Source organism: Corvus cornix, chromosome 4A, assembly GCF_000738735.6.
Source record: "Corvus cornix cornix isolate S_Up_H32 chromosome 4A, ASM73873v5, whole genome shotgun sequence".
In the NCBI taxonomy this organism is placed as follows: Eukaryota; Metazoa; Chordata; class Aves; order Passeriformes; family Corvidae; genus Corvus; species Corvus cornix.
Window position 1 is genome coordinate 1,072,795 of NC_047058.1, and position 24,561 is coordinate 1,097,355.

At 40.1% G+C, this 24,561-nt stretch overlaps 1 protein-coding gene and 1 long non-coding RNA gene across 3 annotated transcripts in view; one reads left to right on the forward strand and one right to left on the reverse strand.

Annotated features, from left to right (window-relative positions):
• Positions 1-605: 605 nt before the first annotated feature.
• Positions 606-24,561, reverse strand: part of MAP7D3 (MAP7 domain containing 3) — a 43,583-nt gene continuing 19,627 nt past the window's right edge. The window contains exons 7-21 of one of the 2 annotated variants that reach the window (XM_039572294.1): positions 20,378-20,479; positions 18,573-18,671; positions 18,089-18,187; positions 16,891-17,016; positions 14,850-14,995; positions 14,328-14,458; positions 13,457-13,701; positions 8,991-9,126; positions 7,697-7,877; positions 6,483-6,587; positions 6,202-6,255; positions 5,325-5,418; positions 4,718-4,916; positions 3,345-3,640; positions 606-2,027 (exon numbers count right to left, since the gene is read on the reverse strand). In XM_039572294.1, coding sequence (XP_039428228.1) covers positions 2,020-2,027; positions 3,345-3,640; positions 4,718-4,916; positions 5,325-5,418; positions 6,202-6,255; positions 6,483-6,587; positions 7,697-7,877; positions 8,991-9,126; positions 13,457-13,701; positions 14,328-14,458; positions 14,850-14,995; positions 16,891-17,016; positions 18,089-18,187; positions 18,573-18,671; positions 20,378-20,479 — 2,021 coding nt within the window. In that variant the 3' untranslated portion in view covers positions 606-2,019. Of the gene's footprint in view, positions 3,641-4,717; positions 4,917-5,324; positions 5,419-6,201; positions 6,256-6,482; positions 6,588-7,696; positions 7,878-8,990; positions 9,127-13,456; positions 13,702-14,327; positions 14,459-14,849; positions 14,996-16,890; positions 17,017-18,088; positions 18,188-18,572; positions 18,672-20,377; positions 20,480-24,561 lie in introns of both variants that reach the window. The other variant, XM_039572293.1, reaches the window with a different exon arrangement.
• Positions 3,634-7,665, forward strand: LOC120412045. The gene is made up of 2 exons (XR_005604717.1): positions 3,634-3,870; positions 3,970-7,665. It is a non-coding gene; the product is annotated as an uncharacterized LOC120412045 (long non-coding RNA).

The following is a 24,561-nucleotide window of genomic DNA, read 5'->3' on the forward strand; positions in this document are numbered from 1 at the left end:
GTCATTGCACCCTTAAATATCTGAGGACTAAAGCAACCATTTCCATAAACTAATTAATTTTTAAAATATATAACTGACACTGGACCATCTGCCAGAAACAGCCTGTGTGAAAAAGCCCCTTGGAGAGCATATGTACAGCCACTGTTCATGCACAGATCTACCACCCTTCAGCAACCTGAACGCTGATTTAAGGAGGTTTTTCCACAGTAGTGAAATACTTTATCAACTGGATCTGCTACAGCCATTCCCTTTCAACTACTGACAAAGAACCCTAGCAAGAAAATGAAAAGGCAGCATCTTGCTGGTCACTGCTCCACTGCCGGACTCACCCTCACAACACAGAGATGCTGCTGCTGCAGTGGAAAGGTAAAGGCTGGCAGGGAAAAGCAGGTTAAAGAATTCCTCAGTTCAGAACACACTATCAGCAAGAGCTGAAGGTGTTAGTGCAAATCCCCTCCCAATCACACAGATGCAACTGCCAGAGGCTGCTAGTTTGGGAATCTGCAGCTAGAGCAGTTAGAACAGCACCAGAATGCATCCAAAGGTCAGCATGGCAAGGGGTGGAGAGGCCTAGTAAGGTCATATTTAACATTACAGAAATAAAGCATTGTTCAACTGCAAAGTTTATTTATTTAACAGTGCGCGTGTATTTACACAGGGCTGGATCAGACCATCCAACAAATCTCAGCAACGAAAATATATCGGCGTCTTTGTTAGAATGATTGTCTCTGCCAGAACAAAACAGCTATCATACAAAAATACAGTTTTCCTTTTACCTAAGGCACTGCTCTAAAGTCTAAAACAGTTCTACAGTATTTCTGAACAGCAAGAGGGAGAAGGCTGAGGGCTCCTGCTGCAACTGAGGTGTGGAGGAAAGAACAGGTGTAGTTCCAACAAACCCACTGCAAACACAGCTGCTTCCTGGATCCATCACTGGAATTGAGGGATCAGCCAATGGGTTGTAGAGGATTTGAGACAGCTACCCTTTAAAGTAATCACCTATCCGGTCTATCTGTTACAGGAGACATCAGAAGAAGGCTGCATTATTACTTTAAGTAGCAATTTTCAGAAGATGCTTCGTTAATCTCTTCATGCTGAAAAAAGCAGGCAAGTTCAGGTTAAATAGATTATTTAATGCAGGCTTTAGGAGAAGGGAAATATATATGCAGCTTGCAGCCACTGTTATAAAGCTGGAACTGAAACACTTAGAATAATTAACATGAACAAAACATGACTTCAATGGTCTAATACTGTTATGTACACAATAAAATAATACTTCCATAAGTGTAGATAAATAAGCAATTCAAAAGGAAAACATTTTTTAAAAGCATGACACCTTAAACTGCACTGACAGACAAATCTAGGGACTCGACATTTTTGTAATATATTAGAGCACATGCTGTAAAATGTTTTGATGTTTGCCAATAGATTAAAACATATCAGTGATGGTACAGCACAGCATTTTGAAACTGCCAATATTTTCACATTAGATAATAAGGAATTTTTCTTCTCCATTCAAAATTGAAGATATTCAATTTTGCATTTTTAAATAGCACATGAACCAACAAGCAACAACATTTTTCTGGACATAAAAAGAGAGTTCAGCTTTAACATACACTGAGTGAGTCTTTTATTTCACCAAGGTCATTTTAGAAATATGCAAAGTCTGCAGCTAAGTGGGGAGCCTCCAGTGACATGTTGTTCTACATGATACTGATATGAAAAAAAAAAAAAGACTCAATCAGGTTACTGTAAAGTCTGTAAAGGGAAAACAAGGAATAATTGAACTAGGAAACCTTATCTAACAATTAGCTAAATGAATGGAAAAAAAATTAGCACAACAGTTTCCCTGAAATGTTTCAAGGTGCAAATTAGAAGTTTGTCATCCCTCCCCTGGTGTTTTTGCAAGCTTGAAGACGGATAAAGGTAAACAAGCGGCTTTTCAAAACAAGGCCTTCGGTACTTGAGAAAACACTGGATTACTGAAGTGCAATCAGATTATTTCCAGGTCTCTAGTGTTCACAGTTCTGTCCAAAGAGCAAAGAGAAGAAAACATTTAACCATCGTAACTGTGTGTATGCCACATGCACCCATCATCACTGTCAGTCTACATCCAGGAGTGAGCACAGAACCACTTGGTCACTTACAGTCCAAAACCAGCACAGTACCTTTTCTTTTACAGGAATATTGGTTTTCAAAGTTATGTACAGAATTCTTAAACTGTATTATGTCTAAATATTTTCAAGTCCAAAATTAAAAGGCCACACTTCCTTCACTAAAAAGTTAGTGATTCTGATCACAACAGAATGTGATCAGCAGAACCACAATAAATCTGTCTATTCCCGTGGCCCAGTTCGTCACGGCCTCAAGGGAAGCCTCCATCAGGGTGTGCCCATGGGACTAAAATTCACAAGACGCAGAGTGACAGAGAAGACTCGGGGAACAGTCCAGTCTGGAGAAGCGCTACACTTTAATCAAAGTAAGTGCTACACATCACTGGAAGGAAATGTGGATAGCAAGGCTTGTTTTTCCACTAGCATTCACTTCAACTGATCACACAGTCATTTATCCCATGAAAAGAGATCTCCTGTGAAAACGGCCCTTTGGGGTTTGGCTCCAACACCAGAGAAGTCCAGTCTTACATAAACTGGCTTCCTGAAGCTTCTCTGACACACCATGCTGTACTGCATCAGGGCTTGGCTTCTCAAGTACATGTGGCTTGAGATACAGCCCTGCCTCTTTCAGAAAATTCAGAATATTTTGTGTGTGTACAGCTTTATTACTCCTCCCAAAATGTAACACAACCATCTGTGGAACTTCAGGTCACTGTTACCTGCCTCAGTGAAGTGAAAGACTATTCTACACTAAGTAGAGAGGACTAATACACTGCTAAGAGTCTGAAGAGACCTTGTAAGACCACACAGGTCTGCATCAAAAAGTTACAGAACATGCCTAGGAGTGGAAAGCTCTGGTGTGTAGAGTTACATCAGACACCTACTAAACTGTTAGTATCTTCAAAAGTAACGTGCCATTTAACATATCTTAGAAAAACTTTAAAGTACAACAGATGAGCTTCAATGCTGCTTGGAACTTCACAAGGGCTCAGCTGTGTCTTTGGAAGAGCCTTAATGCTGGGCCTCAGCAAGTCCCTAAAAAGGCATCAGTTGGTGACTCCTTTTGACAGAATTCAAGTTAAAAACACTAAAGAGCCTTCCCTCCAGTCTACACATGGGAAAAAGTGCCTTGAAGATAAGAAGCTGTAGTTAAGGCAAGGAGAGCAAAACGCAAGGAGGTGAATTGCCTAGCCAGGGGAAGACACAGACAAGGAAGTCAGCTTGGATTACCTGATGAAGCATCTATTGGTTTGGTCAATGAATTCACTGCACCATCTTCCTCAAAAGCCAATTTGGGACTAGAAGGTATTGTAGCAGCATCATTCAAGTTTTGATTACAGTTACCAGCAGAGATGCTGTCTGAGCTCAGTTTGGTTGACTTGGAATGCACTCCAATGTCAATGAACTCCTCAAAAGTCCATGAACCAGATTTTCCATTAAGATTCTGAATAAGTCCAATTGTATGATCAGTTTCATGAACACCCAACTTCCCCGAGTCATCGATAACCATTTCTTTTGCAGGACGGCTAGAAAAAAAAGAGAATGGGTACTTGTATTGCAGTTTCCACATGTTTAACCTTTACATTGATTCCAGGCCAGACAATTAACAGTCTGCATACTCTGCAAAGTGCTGAATATCCCAAAGGGCATTCCCAGATATGCTCCAGCTTCCACACAGGATCTCCCCTCCAAGAGCCAACGGGGAAGAACAACTCAGCAATATATATCCACTTTTTACTATACTAACAGCTTTCAGGTAAGGTCTGGCTCTAGAAATTTGATACAAGAATGCAACAAGTTTTTGATCATTAAGTCTTGATTTTTGTAACGCGCATTTTTCCTTTTTTTTCTCCAGCTAAGACTTTTTGAACACAAAACGAAGTCTCAGAAGACCAACAATATTTAAAGCAGATTCAAAATCTAAACCCAAATTACTGATCAATTTTCATTCATTCTTAGGACAACCAGGAAAACATCTTTATATTCCATCATTGGAGGAATGACATTAGTTTATCATCACTTTAAGAAAGTGTTCACAATGTCATTTCTAAATCATTAGCATTTAGATGAGCAAATGGAACAGGCATCAGAGGACAGATTTTCCAGTAGCAGATAAAAATGCTTTACGCTCAAAAAATAAAATCTGAAATACTAAAAAAACCAAATTCCTCACTAAGGGAGGCTTCTGCATTGTATCTGCTGTTTCAGCACAACTGAAAGCGTTCTAGAGCTTTCTGTAGGTTATTCTTCCTTTTCAGTGTCATCCTCCTCCCTCTTGTTTAATGTTTTGTTAATGAGAAGAACTGCAAGGCATTTCAATGGAAAAGCCAAAGTCAGTTTTTATAATCAACACTGCCATGTTTTTGGCTGTGTGTCTCACTTCTCAACAAAGGCAGCACTGTTAACATGGTGCCATCTAAACAAACAATTATCCTGAGTTAACCGCTCTGTGTGAGGCTGTGAGCTGACAGCACACACCACATGCCTGGAGAAAGGCATACAGACACCACAAAGCCAGCAAGGTGCTGCAGACAGCATTGCATTTCATTTAAACATAGAGAGAGAGCACATAGCTAAGTGCTCCCACAGTACAGCAGACTCACCTGGAATCCTTCAGTTCAGTAACAGACAGAGACTCCTCGTCACTTTTCAAGTCACTTCCATTCATGAGCACTTCACTGGCCTTCAACTCTGACTCATCTTGTTCCTCAGATTCTGCAGAGATCATGCTTTGTGCAGTCTCTAAACAATCCTCTGCCTCCTCCTTGACTTTCTGGACCAAATCAACACCATTTAGCTTTCCTGAACATTGAGGGGGTAGAAAAAATGAAATACAAGGAAAAAAAGAACTTGAGTGGCAGAATTGCTATTCTAAATGAATAAAACACAAGTGCCAAAATAACCTTTCCTAGCCAAAACCTGAGGCACTTGGCTTCAACAGATTCATTTGTCTATAGACAAGCTGCCTATACCAACATGAAATTTGTTTTTCATCTTTAAAAATCCACTTGTAAAATGAAAGCATGCTGCCTGCATTTCACTCTCAAATAATTTTGTCTGATTCTGCATTCAAGAAGGGAGTCCCTCTGGCATCTCTGGGACTGGTGTCTCAGACCATCCCAGTGCTGTTAGGAGTGACCTTTTCAACAGAGCTCAAACATCACTGAGACACTCACTGCCACCCAAGCCTGACTCATCCAGCTTCCTTACCTGGTTGATCAGTCTTCTCAAGACCCAACTCTTCCTCCTCTTCAATATCCTCTCCCTCCATCACCTCCGAGGCAGACTTCCCTTCATCCTGCAACTGAATTGCCAGAGTGTTACTTGGAACTCCCTATCCTCTAAAGTTTCACAAATGCAGTCACAGCTCCCACACAAGACCATTCTGTGCCCAGAAGTGAGGCCACATGAGTTGAAAGGCTCATAGACAACCAGGTCACCCAGCAACACTCAGCTCTGCTGAGCCAGAGCCTGTGGGATCCACTTCCACCTCCTGGCTATTATTCCTGAGTTCCTTTTCCCCTCATTTCTCCAAGGTGTGTGCTAAATTTTTATTGATTTTCAGCTATTTGAAGACTTGAATGTTTGAGAACATTTATTTGAATGTTCAAAGAAGAACAATTATTCCTCAATATGCACAATTTCCCACAAAACTTAGGTCACTGCATTAACAAAAATACATCCAGTTACTGTAGCACTAGCAATCCAAAGAGAATCCAAGACTTGCTTTAAGCAAACAGATGATGCCAGGAATCTAAGTTTTTTGGGGAAAAACAGTCCTGGCGGAATGCACACAGTAAAAAAAAAAAATCAATTACTAACCAATGTTTGTTTAAAACCAATCTGGAAGTGCTAACACCAGATAACATTGTGTCTACAGGCCTTGAACAAAAATACAACAAAGACTCCTCACCAGAGCAAGCAAAGCAGAAGAATGTGTGCAATGGGAAGCTACTGGGAATTATTCTGGTGCACCAGAACTTTGCAACTCCCGTGGAAGTCAATTTGTGTAAGGATAACAGAGGAAGACAGGATACAAGGCAAAAAGTCCTATTCTGTCATTATACAGACCCAAACAAAAAAGTACCTTGGATTCATTTTGATCTGATTTTCGTGTTCTCTTCATTATTTCTTCGATTCTCTGTTAAAACATGGAAAACATTTGCAATGATACAGAGCTTTATATTTCAGCATTCTGGTTAAATGCTCATCAGTCATAATATATTTTTGTATTTCATGAGTGTACTATTTTAATCACTGTTTTTAAAGTTCACAGAGTTGGCAGTCTTTAAAAAACCACATTTCTATTTAATTGCATCTGAGACCATTTGCCTGTTCATTTTAGGCTGAGAATTCAAAACAGGCTACCTTTTTTCTTTCAAGCCTTTCCTGCATATTTTGCTGCATAATTCTCTCCCTTTCTAGTCGCTGTCTTTCGGCCTCTTCTTGAGCTTTTGCTTCAGCTTCTTCTCTCTGAAAATAAAACAAAAAGAAGAAAGCACCCAGTGCATAACTCATTACAACAGTCAAAAGCAAAGCAGTTACAGATTCTGGTTCAACACAGACAGGAACATCAGACAATCACTATTTAATATGACCACATATTACAACTAAATGTCAATTACCCCGCTATTGACATGAAATATATATTACTGTGACATTCAGAAACTGAAACTCAACTATACTGAGGTAATGCAAATGTTCTGAATGTTGCTGAGCTACTGAATGTTGTTGTTCAAACTATGCTTCGGGATGAACATTTGGCTAACGAGGACAATCTATATAAAGTAACAAGACAGCAATTAAATTCTGAATGTGTCCAGGTTAACTTAAAAATCTTGGCAGTCAGGTATTGCTACAAAGACACTTGGTACTGAACATCTTCTGTTCCTTCTATACTGGAAAATCTTTTCCAGCATGACTGGAAAGAAAATAGAAACATAGTTAACACTCTGAATAATTGTTGTAAACAAACGTTTAAAGAAATATCCAGACACATGGCAAAGCCATTCATAAAACACAGGTCTTTGAACACAAATAATTTCAATGTAAAACTGCTTTAGTTTTCAGAATTAATCTAATTTAAGAGAAGTCCACTTTCTGCAGAACAGCTCCCTTCAGTTCAAAGGATGCCTTTGTAAAGGTACATGGATACTTGCTGTGGAAGACTATTCAGCAACAGGAAAAGCAGACTTGGAAACACTACCAATCTTTCTTTGTGAGGAATCAAGAGTAAATGAGATTACTTTCCAGACAGACCATCTCCTTGTAAATCTAGCAGTCCACTGGTAAAGTGGGCTCAGTACAAGTATTTTACATATGCAAAAGAGCATCCCTGATGGCTAAAAAACATATTCCAAAATAGCTGCTTCCACCCACACTTGAATTTATTAAATGATAGGAAAAAAAAATATAAATCACAGAGACCAGGGCAAGGAAAGGACCTACGGACATTCTCAAATCCATCTCAGACAGGATGAACTCAGCTTTACATCATGCCTGACAGAGATTTGTCAAAACCATTCTGTAAAAGAAAAACCACAGCAGCAACTTCTTCCAGGAACGCAGCTGGAGCCACAGACCTGCTGTTGAAGCTCTGCGAGTTTTTCCTGCTCTTCCTGTTCCCGGCGGATCCTCTCCTCCTCAGCTTGTCTTTGCTGTTCTTCATAAGTCAGTCTCTTCTCCTCCTCCTGCTTCCGGAGCTCCTCCTCCCGTCTTGCTTTTTCCTCAGTGGCTCTCCTGGCCATTTCTTCTTCTCTGATTCTAGAGTTTCCAAGGTACAGATTACTGGGTATTTATTTCTTTAAAAGTGTGCATGCACAAGAGACAGAGTGGGAAAGCAAGAAAGTTCTATGCACTCCAGTCAAAAAATAACTGCATAAAGACACTTTCTGGTATGGATTTACAAATGCCACCATCCAGACTTGTCAAAGGTAAAATGAGAATTAACTTGGAAGAAATTATCTGTGAGTAAATGCTCCTTGCTGATTAAGTCAAAGCAGGTTGTTCCAATAACGGAATGTTTGACTGAGAGCTGGATTAAGCAACGACCATTTAATAAAAACCATCTGCAACCATGACACGAATGAAGCTTTTAATCACCATCAAACATAAATTTAGTGAGATTTCCTAAAAGACTGTTTCTTCTACAGCCTGAATTCAGAGATACAGTAAAGGTGTACACTGCCAGCTCTTGCAGACATACAGAGCAGATCTGATGACATATTTCTGATAAAACACCTAGAGCAGATTATATGCAAGTTTCTGACGGCTTCATATCCACAACTGGGCAACAGACAAAATCTGATGTTCCACCATGCTCACAGAAGCAGAGAGGTGACCCCTGATCTGGACTAAAGTGCTGACTAGCACTAACTTAGCAATTTATTTCTAACAACTTCTATGCAGTGAACCAAATGCACACTGATTTAACATGTTGAATTACTTGCCTGCAACATTCCTGACTACTATTTCATATCACTAAAGTGAGATTTAAGGTACCATCAAACCACAGCCTAAGCTGATCAAAGGAAGTTTAATACAGAGAGGTCAACTCTTTCAAACCAAATACAAACAAACCAAACACAAGTGGTGCAAAAAGCACATTCTAATTTTGAAACAAAAGCCCCACTGGTGACTGGAAGGAAAAAGAAGCAGTGATTTCACAGGGACTGTGCATTACATATATACTGATATACAAACTGATGTTACACACAGCAACCTGTCCCAGATTGTTGCCAGTGCCTCTCAGCTTCAGTAACCGGATTAATATTTGCAGAGACTTAAATTAAAACTTAGAAAACATACATGGCTGGAGTGCCCCTTCCAATCACACCCCACCACTGAAAGCATCCCTTCCTTCCCCACAATTGTTACCTTTCTTCTTCCTGTCTCTGAATTCTTTCTTGGTCTTCACGCTCTCTTTGCTCCCGTGCCAGACGTCGCTTCTCTGTCAAGATTTTAGCAGCTTCTTCAGCTGTGGTGGTCCCTGCTACTGTTTTGCTACCTGATTCTGCAGAAGTTAAAATAATCTGCTGTTAGAAAGCTCCAGTAACTTAAAATTAAGGAAGATGTTATCGCTGTGAGATGAGATCTTATGGCCAACTGATTCAGTATCTTTTCAATCACTGCTCATCACACAGCAAGTGCATCATTATCTAAAGGCCTGCAAGAGCCAAAGGGGAGCCCTGAAGATGCAGAGCCATGATATTGCACTGACACTGATATAGTAACAGCTGACTTCGACAATGTTCCAGCCATATTCCATATGATGCACTTAAAGATACTCTCCAATTATCACAGCACTTAAAAACATGTCTCTGACAAGACACCCTTATTTCTGTAACGCTTGAACACTGAAAAGAAAACTGAAAAAAATACTGCTTTAGGAAATATCTTTAACTTCCTTCTAATAAAACTGAATGAATGCACATGACCCTAAAGAAGAAATTCTCATTCTTTTATTTTTCTTGTTTCATAACATTAACATTCATGCCTTTATATTTATAGAGTATCTTAGGGTGCAAATAATCATCATTTTATCTGGCCCCAAAGGCACATACTAATGACTTCAGTAATACCGTATTTCTATACATTAGCAACAAATCAATTTCCCATTTACATGGAGATCAAAACAGCTTCAACCACCTGGCGAGTAGATCTTTGCAGGTCCTGCTGTTTATGTTTCTTCATGACCTGATTGGTGTTATGGTGTCTGAACATCAGAGACACTAATATAAATTAACATTAGGAAAAAAGACAGAACCATCTTGCCATCCAGCTGCTCTCAATATATATATTGAAAGAACTCTGATTTGTATCAGTTATTCCCATTCTCTAGAAATATTTCTGTTTGAATGTGATTTAAGAACTCATCATCTGAATATTCAGAAAATTAGCTCTTGATGTCAGTAGAGCAGCAGCATCATAATGTTGGTGAGGACCTGCCATTCTCCTGAACATTTCACAAATCAGCACATACATGTTTGCTTAACATTCATAAAGCCTTCAAGTCAAGGTAATTTTAATGAACTATGACATCAGGGTTTGACCTCTTGTTTTGCTTCTCACCTGAAGACAAATCATTCAAAACACAATGTCATCAATAGGAACTTTAACACCTGAAAAGCTGCTTAGGCCCCCATGGACACGTAATCACTACCTGCAGCTGCAGGGTATAATTAAATAGAGCAAACTCTCAGCAGCTGAATCATGGCTGTCTTTTGTGCATAAAAATTGCTCTTGCAGTCCTAGGAAAAGCATTTCAGCACTGACGGAGTGCAGGCACAGAGAGAGTTCTAGCATTTAGATTTATCCAAAGCTGAGAAAACACCACCTCCCCAGACAACACATTGCTTCTGATTTGGGAAGAAGTTGCAGTCATATTCATACTAACAAAAACCAGCCAGGACTGTTCTGAATTTGAACTCAGTCAAAAGGGGTCCTCCTCCTCCTGAGCAAGCAAGACCATTTTGCATTTGCAAAAACCATTAGCAGATCTGCCTATTCAAGAAAGGCAGATGCTTTTCTTCCTATATTCTGTTTCATTTACTGTTGTCAGTGTACAGCCATGAAGAAGTCAAAACGTCTCTCTCTTCCTCTGCTGTATGAGTGTACTTTCTGTTCAGATTACTCAATTTTTACAGCAGAGGCCATTTTTTGTTGCACATTTGCAATCTCTCCCAGTTGTATCAAATCTGGTTAACATTTAATGTCAGGTTTAACCTATTTCTCCTCAAAACTGAACCTAAATAAGACAACCTAATGCTCAGCAAGAAGCCTAAAGGTTGTAGACTTTTAAGTTCTAGGTTTACAACGTGATAATGACAGCTTAAATACGATTATCTGGTATTGACAGAAGAAAATTAGTCACAACAGTTCAGAACACTGCAGATATGGAAAGAACAGAGGGGGGGAAAAAACCCGAAAGAAAAGGCTGGGGTTGCTGCTGCATTTTCACTTCTGCTGTTTTATTGATGCTTTCCATATGGATACTTCAATATTGTTTTCATCTCCATGTACCCCTGTAGAGCCTGTTTCCATAGGGCAGGACATGAGACTTCTCAATATGATTGCTTGCACACCCTAAGAAAATTCTGACACTCTTTTACACTCAGCTTCCTTTTCCTTGTACTCCTAGTCATTACTGGTAAGAACAGCCTTTTTATCAAAAGGACCTTTTTGGAAGGGAAGGGGAAAGAGAGAAATAGACAAGAGAAACAATCTCTGAACACTTGCAAAATGTTCTGGATTGGAGGGAAGATTCCAACAGATTTCAAGGTAAATAATTAACTCACATTTAATTTGGGAATCATATTTCAAAGTCTTCAATACTCAGATACAAAATGTGAGGCTCCATGATAGTTTATTACCTATCATCATGCATAAGGTGAGAGCTCATGAAGGAGCACTTCTTATGCCTTAAGTTGAACAAGCCTTTTAATTCTCAGAGAAGCTGCGAGAGACTGCTGCCAGAAATGACAACTGCTCCAAGTCACTGAAAAATAAAAAGTGTTTTACTGCAGAACAGTATATTGCAGTAGGAAGACACAAAAAACAAGACAAAAACTTGATTGCTGTCAGCAACAGGCAAACAAGTTCAGTTTGAAGGAGAAGAGATGGGATGAAGATACAAGTGCACAAAGCTGAAATTAGGCTAAACCTACAAGACTTAGAGACTGATTTGCCACATGCCATTTGCTGGTGCGCTCTGACTTCAGAAGCTGTCTGGGATAGGGAATTGCACCAACCTACAGGGTAACTGCTGACACAGATGTGTAAAATGAAAATTGCCTTGAAAACTGAAAGAAACTTTTCAAGAAAAAAAAATTTGCCTCACATAGCAATATTGCAGTGTACCAAAAATTCAAAGAGAGAAATTAAATAATCTCTTATGTTGAAGAACATGCCCACTATTTCCTTCTGTTCTGTGTCAAAGAAAAAGAGCTTTGCTCAGCCTCAGTAAGAATCACTATGAAGATGAGTATCTTGAGATTAGAAATAAATGAAAAGGGAAACAGATAAACTGGGTTAATACAGTTTCAGAAGTCAGTGTAGAGAGGAGACAGATCAGGCATCCAAGGAACAAGGACAGACATTCTTGTTCCAAAGTAACTGGAAGATACAGGACTAGGACACATTGTTATGGAGAATTACTGATGACAACCAACTGATGACACTGATCAGAAGTAATGATGCTCTGAGGCACACAAGACATCTATCAATAGTATGGCAGCACATCAAGGGATGGACGTTCTGACAGTGAAGACAAAGGACGTGACACCAAAGACGGATGTGCGACTTTGTACAAACATCCACCTCTGACAGCCAGGCTTCCTTCCACAGGAACACATGCCCAGAGAGCTGTACCATGAGTTCTTCAGCTGAATGACACTTCTTCACATCCAACATGAGCAGTGTCAGGAGGAGCCTCAGAAGTGGCAGCAGAGAACAGCAGCAGCCGAGGAATGCACACAGGAACTGCACATGCATTAACGTGCAGCAAGCACATAGTCCCACTTACCTCGTGTCTGGGGGATTCACTCCCAGTACTGCTCACTGGCTGTAACTTACATTCTAAAGATCCCTCCTTTTCCTGCCAAGGGTCCCCATAGTCCTTCTCCAGAGTGAACTGCCTGCCAGATCTCACCAGAAGGCTCTCCCAGATTCTGTTGGAGATGGCAGCTGGTATTTTTCCCAGCGAGGGACAGAGGCTGGGCTCATGTGGCACAATGAAGAGGACTAGGACACTAATTGCTTATGCGGTATATGGCTCTCCTTAATCTACCAGGGTAACTTCTCCGTGTGACTTGTGAACTGATCACTCTTCTTAAGGCAGCAATGACTACACATTCACTGGAACTTAGGCCGAGGCAGCCTTCGAGCATTGTGAAAACTCTCTCTCAGCCTGTGATGAACAGGAGCTGATTTTGTCCTCCAAGCAGGTCTCTACGGAGCATTTTGAGAACTACCAACTGAACTGAAAGACCTTTGTGTAGTTTAACTACTGACTTTATAAACCTAAGCTAGTAGATCCCTCATCTAGAGCAGCTAAAGCCCAGAAGGCAAAGAGGATTTCTGCTTTTCTTAAAATTACAGTACAAGTAGTAATATTGAAAGCCCCTGACTTAAATCTCCAAGTAAAATAAACCAGCTACTGCATTGAAATTCACATCCCAAAGTCATACCATGTAAAATTATTATATAATCAGCAATGAACAGCTTCTGCCTTAAAGCATCCTACCCTCCAGTGCTGTGCCTCACAAGCCAGTTGTTTCCCCCATCCTAGCACACACTGGAGAGGCCTTGAGCAGGAGTGAGTCAGACACTGAGAAAACACCCACCTTCTTTGGTCTTTGTGCTAGCTGCTCCTGGATCTCTCTCCAAGCCTGGGGAAGCACCTTGTTCTTGTCCTGTTCCTTCTGTGCTCTTATCCTTTGGTTTGCTCTCTGCTTCAGTTTTCTTTTTGGTAATGTTTATAACACCTGGTGTGAGAGATGGACGCTGGATGGGTGCTGATTTAGAGACTGGAGTAGGAGATGGTGGTCTTTGTTTCGACATGCCAGGTGAAGGTGGGCGAGTCTTCTGTCTGTTGAAATAAAGATTATTTTTCAGAGCTAACAATGAAAACCTCAACCACGAATCTGAGGACAGCAGTCTCCTTTGTTTAGATTACATACCTCACTTTTAAAAATAAATCCGCCCTCAAACTATTGGTGCCTTCCCCATAAAATTCAAGCCAGGATTCCAAAACATCCAAGTTACCAAGACTTGCTACTAGTGGGCTAACATCAAAACAGGACTGCTAGCCCAGATAGCCATTTTACTCCACATCTAGGATAAACCTCATGATTCCAATCCAAGAAACTTCCTACACTAATACAGGTGGATCAGTTTATTCAAAAGCTTGCAGGCCTCCTGTTGGTTTTAGAGCACAGACTGAACAGAAAATCAGGGTGTGTTTTGTCTGCACAACGAAGATTGAAGTAAAAGCTGCATCCCTACTGTGGGAAAGGAAAATTGGACCCAAATGAAGTCTTTTCTGAACAAACAAGGCATAGCATAGGTCATCCAAACTAACAGCTCAGCTGTCTTGAGACAGGGAGCAGCCTTCATTTTGTGCTGAATAAAAGGTGTTTGCACATACCTGACTGCAGAAGGGGTTTAATTGGGACACATACCTGACTGCAGAAGGGGTTTAATTGGGACACATACCTGACTGCAGAAGGGGACGGAGGACGCTTCACCAAATTAGCAGGAGAGGGGGATCTTCTACGGGCAGACACAGATGGTGAGGGAGGGCGCCTCAAACCAGAACCTGGGGATGGTTTTTCTGTCTCTGATTTCTAGAAGATACACAAAACCAAAATACTGCTGACTCTCTAGGATACATTGCAGACAGAGGAGCTGTGATTCCAACAAACAAGTTCTCAACAAGATGCACTTTGAATTTCCTTTGTGTTCCAAAATACAAACCTGGTCAGTGTTTAATTTTTACATAAATTAAACTTTGGGAACCACAAGCAGCAAACAGTATGCCTTCAAGATACAAGAGAGATCAAGTACCATAAAATTCCAATTTGATTTTAATACTGTATATTTTTTAGGCAAATGCTATTGTACATTTCATTAATGCTTATTGAAAGCAGCAGCAAAGAGGTAAAACAGGATCCCATCCTGAGCTGTCCCAACCCCCCGGATTAATAGAAACTTAATTCCTGTGGGTTTTCAACAAACCTGGGTTGAATCAGGTGAACTTGCATCAGATGAAGATACAGAGGACTTCAACCTGTCGATGCTACGGCTGCGCACCGGCACTTTAGGAGCTGGGACTGGGGAATTGATGGAATTGGCTGAAGCTGAACGAGGACAGAGGTGAGAGTCTATAAAAGTTAGGAATTTGACAAGACAAAACGAGAACCAAGTGCACAGCATAAGAACAGGAGAGAAGGAAGAGGGAGAAAAAGAGAAAGAGAGATTGTGTGTGTTAGAAACCATACAGGGAAACACCGCAGGCAGTGCACAGTGCAGTGGGTCACAGACAGACACCACCACCACACAATTAGTACTTGGGAAGCAACAGCACCAAGAATAAAATCACTCTGAAAGCAGCAGTCTGGAGTAGATAAAAATAAAATGCTTTTCCAAAAATGGACCAAATTTGCAGTACACCAGCATTACTTTTATTTTAGTCAAGTTGCATTTGATCACAAATGCTTCAGTTTTAATGGCTTAGCATATTTCCTGACAATTTCTTCATGACAGGTTCAGATTTTAAGCATGTTTCCTCTATACTCAAGGAGGAAACCTTCCTTCTTCTCAAAGATGGTGTAAAAGGAATCTATCAAGAGGAAAAGGTCAACTATTTAACTACGATACCTTTCCTACCTGAAGTGTCAATCTCTTCACATATAAGATATTGAAATTAATTTTATCTTACTACTTTTTTCACTAACATGATCATAGACAGATAAGCACACATAATGCAAAAATATTCTAAAACTAGATATTGGATTCTTCTATTATTCAAATAAATTGTGACAAATGCCAGCACTTAGTTTTGTAACTTTATGGAAAATACATTTTATTTTTGTATTTGCAGCATTTGTGCAAGGAGACCTGCATTCTGTTTGTGCACAGGTTGTGCTAAAGCACAGGTACTTTTCTACTGAAATGAAAAAAGTACCTCTAAGTAAACTTATAAAAACGTATCTTTAATTCAGCAATAGTGAGTGCCACATGCTAACAGTAACAGAAAAAAAGATGGTATTTCCCCAAATGACACGAACTGAAGTATTCATGGTAAAATAAAAGCAGCACATACAGAGGTGTGTAAAAATATGACTACTGACTACAAACCAAAAAATAAAAACTGATTATTAGACAAGGGGAACAGTGTGGAAATGTCACCATCACCGACAAGGACCAAGTGAAGTGGTATAAGATAAAAAAATAAAGATGGGATAACATACTTAAGAGGAAACAAGCAAAACTGGGAGCTCAAGTTGTAAGGTAAAAGAGGAGAAAGGACTCCACATTGGTTCCAGAGATGCATTTACTGGGACATTATTAATTAACTAGTAGCAATTCCAGGACATGTGGGATGCAGCTAGGGGGGCTTGCCCACAAGGCAAATGCCTGCTCTAGTACCAAACTGAGTCCCAGTGTGGACGTATCAGCTCAGTCTGGACCAATATAAAACTGCTTGAGTAAGCCAGGATATCTCTCTTCTCCTATTAGACCTTGAATTCTACTATCAGTTGAACAAAGCCAGCTCAGGGTTTCCTGTACTTATCTTAAGATATTTGTCATTGACTATTGTCATGTTCCTGCAAGAGTTTCTTCCCCTACAGAAATTTAGGTTTTGCACTTTGAAATTATAGGTTTGGGGCTTTTTTTTCCTTTTATTACCTAGTACTGCTCTAACCAGAATGTCTCATATTGATTTGAGGGTACAAACGCAGATCTCTGTCAGTTAAAAAATCCACACAAAAAAGCCCCAGAACGAATACCAGCATCTGGTTCTCTGCAGAGCAAGTAAACCAGCATTGGAGTTTAAAAGCCAGTATTATTCTATGTTTTTGTAAAGTAAACATGCAGCACAGCATATAAATTGGTATTAATGACCACAGAAAATACTAGGTAAGTAATATTACACAGAACCATCTATTAACTATCTGATCCAGACCAAAGTGCAGCATAGTTAGCAGCTATCATCTAAGTTCTTGCTTGAAGAACAACTGCGTAAGACTTTGAGGCTTCGCTGCCCTCCTGTTACCTGAGGGGTCCTGTCCATCAGCCGACAAGGTAGCAGCACTTTTACTCCTAGCTAGGAAGGCCTGTGTGGGGGCGAGGAGGCGGCTGATTACACTACTGTCCAGGGGACTGAGCTGGGAGCGACGAGCTGGATGACAGGAACAAATGAAAAAGGATCCAACATGAAATCATATCATGGAAAAGACAAGCAGTACAAAGCAAAGGAAGAGCATTGTTGCAAATCATTACAGTTTTGGAAGAACAATACTGAAGTCAGGGAGAGGGAAATCCAAACTACAAGCACAGAAGGACTAAACACTGCAATCTCTTATGTTGCACTTCATGTTCTTGCCTTGCTTAGTACAAGTCATTTTAATGTGCAGAGACTGGCACGTGTACAACAGAGGTGAATGCTCAATCCAGTCAAAGTATGAGATGTTTTTGACTGAGCTCTTCAGAGCTACATTCTCTAGATTGCAGGAAAGGCTGTTTTGACAAAATAAACGCAAGACTTTCAAGTCAAAGTGAGCAGTTATGGTCAAGCATTGCCTGCACACACAGATTCACATAGACAGCACCCATCATTCTCTCATACAGGAAAGATTCTGAAGCAGAAATAATTTCAACTGCTGGCAACAGCTGCTAAAAAGGAAAGTTTCAGAATTGTTAACTCAGAGGGATAAAACATGTTAGAGAAGGTGCTATTCTTCAGGTTTAGGAGGAGTTCCTAGGAAAGAGGTTATTTGTAACCTAGGGGAGAATACAGAGACCAAAAGAGACTGAAATGAGAACAGGTTTCTTCCTTCTGCATGCACATGGTTTACACCAACAGCAGGAACAGAGAAGTTGCTTTTAAACTGAATAACGAAAGGGAACTTAAAAAAGCAAAGGTAAGATTTAACTTTACGAAGTGAGCAACTCAGTGACATTTTTACCATTTCTGACACGTAAACCTACCAGCTCTCCAATACATTGTTCTCTTACACAGAGAGACATGCTGCTACCTGCTTGCAGTGTTATTTAATGATAATCCTTCTTAAAGGATTTCTTTTTTTGTCCAAAACTAAAAAAATTAACTTCTACTGTTTTATCTTTTACACTGGGTAACTAAAAAGCCATTAAAAAGTCCTAGAAATTTAAGAACCTAGGAAACTAGTGAAATTAGGCCTATTCAAACTTTAAAGGCTTTAAAAAAAAAATCAGTTTTATGAAGCAACCACCTGGTTTTTCTTCCTTTTTCACTTTTTCTAGCTCTGGAGAGGATTGGAGTTTACTACTCATTCTACTCAAAGATGTGCTCCTCTTCTTTTCTGTTCCTCCTAGAGACCAAGCGTAAGGAAGATTATTTTTAACAAGTTATTCTTATGTATGATTTTCTAAATTGCCATCCCATGCTTTGCTTTTCCTAATCAGCTAAAACCATCAATGTATCATTATGAAGCACTGTTTTCTCATGAGTTAAATGGTTTGGCTACTATTTGTCTGCTTTCCCCCCACCCTTCCACTTTTCAGAGGAATAAGGCTGGTTTAGAGACAGTTACCCAATATCTGGCACTGTAATGTGCATAATGGTATTTATGCCACAGTGCACAGACTGCATGAATGCCTGAGTGAAAACATTTATAATGGAACTGGGACATGGTTTAAAGTCATCTTCAAATATCCCATTTACTGCCTCCCAGTTCTCAAACAGGTTTCTAGCACCTTTCTGTTCCACCTGCGAACCTTTGGGTGCTGACTGCTGGGAATGTAGAGGAACTGTGTTATTCAGTCTGTTTAATGAGGCACTTCTCTTTGTGGTACCTGGAAGTGAAAGTGCATGGATTAATTATGCTGAAAAGCCCAGAGGTCCCCTCCAACACCTGCCCCACTTCCCTAAGAGAGAGAAGAATGATTAAGTCACTTTATAATATTGAATTCTTCAGAAGCAGAAAAACTGGATCAGGGAAGAATCACTTTATATAAAGCATTACTTCTTACATTTCTGCATGTTTCTGATCACAGCAGCAGGATGTCAGTCACAACAGATTCTTGTTTGACCTACTGAGGCCATACTTGTACACCTTTTAAAATACACGAAAATTTTAAAAGGCTATTGCTCACATTCTCTATGAGTATGAGTGAGCCTAGAATTAACACAGAACACAGTGTTAAGTGGAGATACTCCACTGATCCAGGGTAAGCATCATCTTCTCATTTCCACATTCTGCTCCTTCACCCTCCCAGGCAAACATGCATGACAGAAACAATCTGGTTCATTCTGTGACTGTATTTAGTGTCCTCTGAATTTACCCATCTTTTTACCAGACATTTCTCCCCGAGTGTCAGATGGAGCGCACAGGATCACTCTAAGTCAACCTCGACATCCTGACCACGTAGATCACTTGGAGTCCCGTCCAAATATGTTATATTTCAGGCCACCTAAGAGTATTTTCTCCAAAACAACTACAGATTCACAAAGGATTTCAAGGTATGACAGTAAGTTTGAAAGCAATCCCAATTAGTTGATAATTAGTGACTTCCTTTGTAAGCTGTTTAATTTGTACTTTACAGCCCTGCTTCTGACTCACACAGAGCTGAACCCTGCAGACACATAATATATAAATATAATTTAAAATCACAAGCAGCCTCCAGTGACTCAGAGCCCCTGCCAGTATAGATATAGTCACTGATTTCCCCACCAGGCATACAGTGCATGAGCACAAATTTTTCTGCTGCATCACCTTCCAACAAAAACCAGCAAAACCACCTTTAGCTGTGTCTGTGTCAGGGATTCCTCTAGCAGAGTTTGCTTGATCAGAGGCTGCAGACTGGCAGAACACTGGAGCACAGACTTAGCTGAATCTGCTTTGTATTAAACAGCTTTTAGCTTATTCATCATTTTAGAAAAAACAAAAAGAACCACCGAGAGCAAAAACCTCCCTAACTGCGATACAGGCAGGTTCCTATGAAACTCTGGGAAGATTCTGCATAATGAAATCTCACGCTAAAACAAGCCAAAATATGTGCACTGACAAATAGCTCTTATTTATCTTAACAAGTAGATTAGGACAACTCCTTGTCAAAAATTAAGTTTATTTTTTCCCTTCCCACTGGCAATCAAATGACTGAAGCTGTCTAACAGAACAAGGCAAACTTAATTTTTGTACTATTTCTATTGTGCTGAAATTTTAGGGTGTGAATTAAGGCATGCAAATCCATAGAGACGATGGGAAATTATCTGTGGATCGTTCACCAAGATTTGACTTTAGTAACAGAATTACAGAAATAAAAAATAAAAAACCAGCAATTTTACCGTTGCTCTTCTCCTCTAACAGAGATCACATCAACTGGGTCAAAGCCCTGAACAGTCAAGCTGGATTAACAAATTACATGAAACGCATCTGAGATCAAAATATGAAGTGAGTCACACAGCAGGGGAGGAGGGAGGATTTCATTCCACCTCCTGTCTCCTCCCCGGCCCCAGTTCAGCAGTGCCCTGCTCCCAGCAGCCACAAACCCACACTTACTTCGATCTGAGGCGTTTAAAAGTGCTGCAGATGACGAGAGGCGTTTGCTCACGGCAGCCTCTGCCTGTTTGAGGTTGGCTGTGGAGGGCGAGCGTTTGCTGGCTGTGGAGAGAGAAGTGATAACTTTAGAACTCGCCTTCATACTGAGCCTTTCACATCTTGCTGAGAGCTCACTCTCCAAGCATTACATCCTGAAAGCTATTTCCACTTTCGCTCAATGAGAAACACAAATGATTTTGTTTTCCTTCGAACAGGCTTGACACCATTAGCACCAGCTGGGACAGGCACAGAAAAGGTAGAGTTTAGTGGAGTCATGCTAGGATTTATGCATATGTGTGCAAACAAGGGATTTTTAAACCCTGTGCCCCTAACATGTAAAGACAAAAGCTACTGAGGTTGTGTGTTGTTATCAGACTGGCAAGACAGAGAAAATAACAACAAAATCTGGAAAATTTCTTTCTTCATTCCTGTCACATAGGTATGTCAAAACAGTTTTTTAATCACTAGTTAATAAATCCAAACCAAAACAAATTATCTTGGGAGAGATAAAACCAAGTCCTGAGGAAAGGCAAGAAAGCATTCCTATTTCTGATTGCTTCGCAAAGGTTGCTGTACTTCAGAAATTGCCTATTTTTCTCTAAAAGCTACTCTTAAGTTAATGTTTCCTATGAAATCTGCAATTCTTCCGGGAAAAAAAAAACTGCCACAAGAGGCATTAATTTTTTTTTTGTATGTGTATACAGACACGTACACACACAAAAATCACATCTCGTGTGGCAGAATTGCAAGTTTATTACAAGGCACATAAATACCTGCATTTTAATTTCAAATAATGTACTTTCAGGATGAACACTACTCCAGAGTGTGAAAGCCTTGGAAAAGCATGTACCTGTTGCTATAGAAACTCAGTAAGCAGAAAACATTAATGTACACAGAGTGGTGCGGACCAGCATAACAAACACACGAAATTCTATACATCTAACACAAGTAATCGATTTTACTGACATACTGGACAGCAAAGATGATTAAACTGAACTCATTAGTGAGTAAGTACCAAAGGACACAGTAGCACTACTCACCACAGAGGCAGCATCTTTTCCCTTTGCCAGCATGCTACAACAGCCCCTTATAGCCAGAGCCAGGACATCAGGATTCCTATGGACAGCCCCATGGGAAGCTCTTGTGACACTGAACAAGAGCAAAGTCACCATGGGATAAGAGGGAGATCTACTGAATCTAGTTAAGAATGAAGAACTGAGCTTAGTGGATGCTTTCCCAACATCAAAAAGAAGGAAAAAAAAGGGGGCATTTTATGAATGGAGCCTGAGAACTGGGATAACTAAACAGCCTTAAGAGGTTTTATATACAAAAATCAGGAAACTCGTAATTCATATATTCGGATGTTTTTGGAAGGGGAAGGCTACCCTCTAGTGTCTGCTCTTATAAGGAAATCCTGCCTCCTGCCTGAACTCAACTGAGTCCAAGGCCTCCAAACATCACAGAGACACTTCACACAAATTTCTCTTGGTTCAATTTAGCACTTCAGCACCTGCATGAAACCTGAGATTTGGTCTATCACCTACTGGGACCCTGGTAAAGAGGTCAATGCTTTTTTGATCAATACATTTGCATGATCAGATGGCCTCAACTTTTTTCCCTACCTCATCTACAGTACAGTTTCTGCAAATTTTAAAGCTCTTTTCACTAGAAAAAAATGCTTTAGAAGAGAGACAGGATATTCCTGAGCCAGTCAGTCTGGTTATGTAGCTATTTACAAAACATCATTTGAAAAAGTACCTCAAGTACCTTTTTTGGGGGAAAGCTAGAAAACCTTCATCGAGGGGGTTTGAAATGGAAGAAGCACACAGCCCATGTGACACCAACGTCTCTATTTTTCTAACGGAAGGGGGAAAGCAAGCTGCAGCAGCAGAGCTAAAGAAAGCATGTCTGCCATGCAGCAGGGCTTGGAACTGGGCAAGAAGCTGGGAAACATGGGATCTTAAGAAAATCACTCAGAGTGAGGAGCTTTCAATCCTCACAGGGTTTCACTGAGAGAGGGTGCTGCAGCACTGCCAGAGGCTGGATAACATTAGGCTACATAAAGTAAGATTAGCTATCTTTCACTTCCTTCCAAATTTCTACTAGGACAAGGAAGCTCTTCATTTAGCAAGGAGTGACTCTGGCAGCCCCATTTCTATTCTAATAGCACATCTCCAGTCCTGTTGCACCTGAATCTCTGGTTCTACTCAGCAGGCACCACTAAAACACCCCCTTTACCAGGGCTGTCATCAAGGATGCTTTATTGCACAGCCTGGCCATTTCTCTTGGGAGACCCACATCCTGCCTGTTTCATCTTAGCACTGACAGCAATGTCATTAATGTAACACTTGACTCTGAAGCTTTCATCAATTTTTACATTTCACCATCAGCAGGATCCCTGGTGTGGTCTCATGAATCACACTCAACATCCCACAGAACTGCTGATGGTCAGGGAAACGTTCCATTACATGGGCTTCACTTTCCAGAGCACACTATCACCCAAAACTGCTCTGCCGCTCAATGCTCCTAAATATTACTGTTAACAGACCCAGTTCATGGGAGCCATACCCGATTCTGCATTTTGCACAGCCATACAATAGACAAGAATGCCTTTTGTCATAAAATAATTAAAGAATATTTGAAATCAGTTCCCCAAATAGTTCTCATTTTAAGAAATGGGGCTTTAATCCCAAATCTGCCACAGAATTTGATGGTGGAAATATAATATTGCATTGAAATTTGCTCTAGATGTGCAGTTAGAAAAGGTGCACTATTCAGCCACCATGATGTAATGGAGCAAAGCTCATCTGGTGTCATTTTTAAGTGGGAAAAAAAAAAAAAAGGTAGTTGTCTTTCCAGAAATTATGCAAATATAGGACAAAATGGACCAATAAGTATTTTTTAGAAAGCCAGCTGGACTTAAGTATCCCACATGGCTTGGGTAGATTTTTAATAATAATTAAGTAATGAGCTCTCAAAGTTAAAAAGAATTGCCCTGAAATAGGAATAAATACAAGACATGTAAAACCAGTCATGGTTCCACATGATCCACCCCACACATCATAGTTTCATGTTTGAAACATTAGCATAAAATCAAACACAATTTTAAAACAATGTGGGTGCACAAGGGTTTGACTAGGACATTGTATTATCTGTTTATCACCATGGCAATTTTCTTCCAGATTGCTGCCAAGTTATCCAAATTGATCTACTGTTGCTGAACTATCTGCATAGCTGCTTTATGATGCATAAGTCACAGTTTAAGCACCTATTATTATATCAGGAGCATCTGTGTTGGAAAATCTTTTATCTTAAATGTGCTTCAGCAGCACTGAAGACCTTCCTCCACAACAAAAAGGACAGACAACGCTCATTTCCTCATATAAATCAGGAGAGTGCAAAGAACATTACTTTGTGTTTGTCAGTAGAATAAAACCCAGCACTTCCTTAAACACATAAGTCAAACGTGATTTTCCACTTTCAAGGTTAAACAGTATTTGGTAGTGTGAGATACAGTAAATGGATTTATATATGTATCCAAGGAACACATATAAAGCAAGTAAACCAACCCAGCCAAACTGGCTGATTTTGGAGAAAATTAGGGGCTCATGATGTGCAGCAGAAGGGAAGAGAAAAGTTAACTAAAATACATATGCTTCTGCTGTGTTGCCAGAGCAGTTAAATCATAGTCAGACCTTCACTGCATTTTCAAGTCTCACTTGTCTGTGTCACAGACAGCTGCACTGCATTAGTAATGCTGTGGGCATGCACAGACTGTCAGGATTCAGATTCAGCTGGGTCTCAGCTGAGAGTTTTCATCTCAGACTAGCTGCAAGAAATAATTTCGCTTATTAAACAGATGTATCAGTGATCCAAAGCATTTCTATGAATGGCTCAGTCTGTGCACTGGAAAGTGCCAGAAATCTAATGAAAACACACTTAATGTATGGAATTATCTTTAGATAATTGGGACAGCCCTGATTTTGCAAAACCCTTCACGGAAAAAGTAACAAACTGCACAAGAGACCCATTCCCTTTCACAAAGTTTCAGCAATATATAATTTGATTTTGCAAATGTTACTTCAACTGCTGGTAAAACAAAGCAAAAAGGAAATAAACCAAGCCCTACCATATACTTTTAGCAA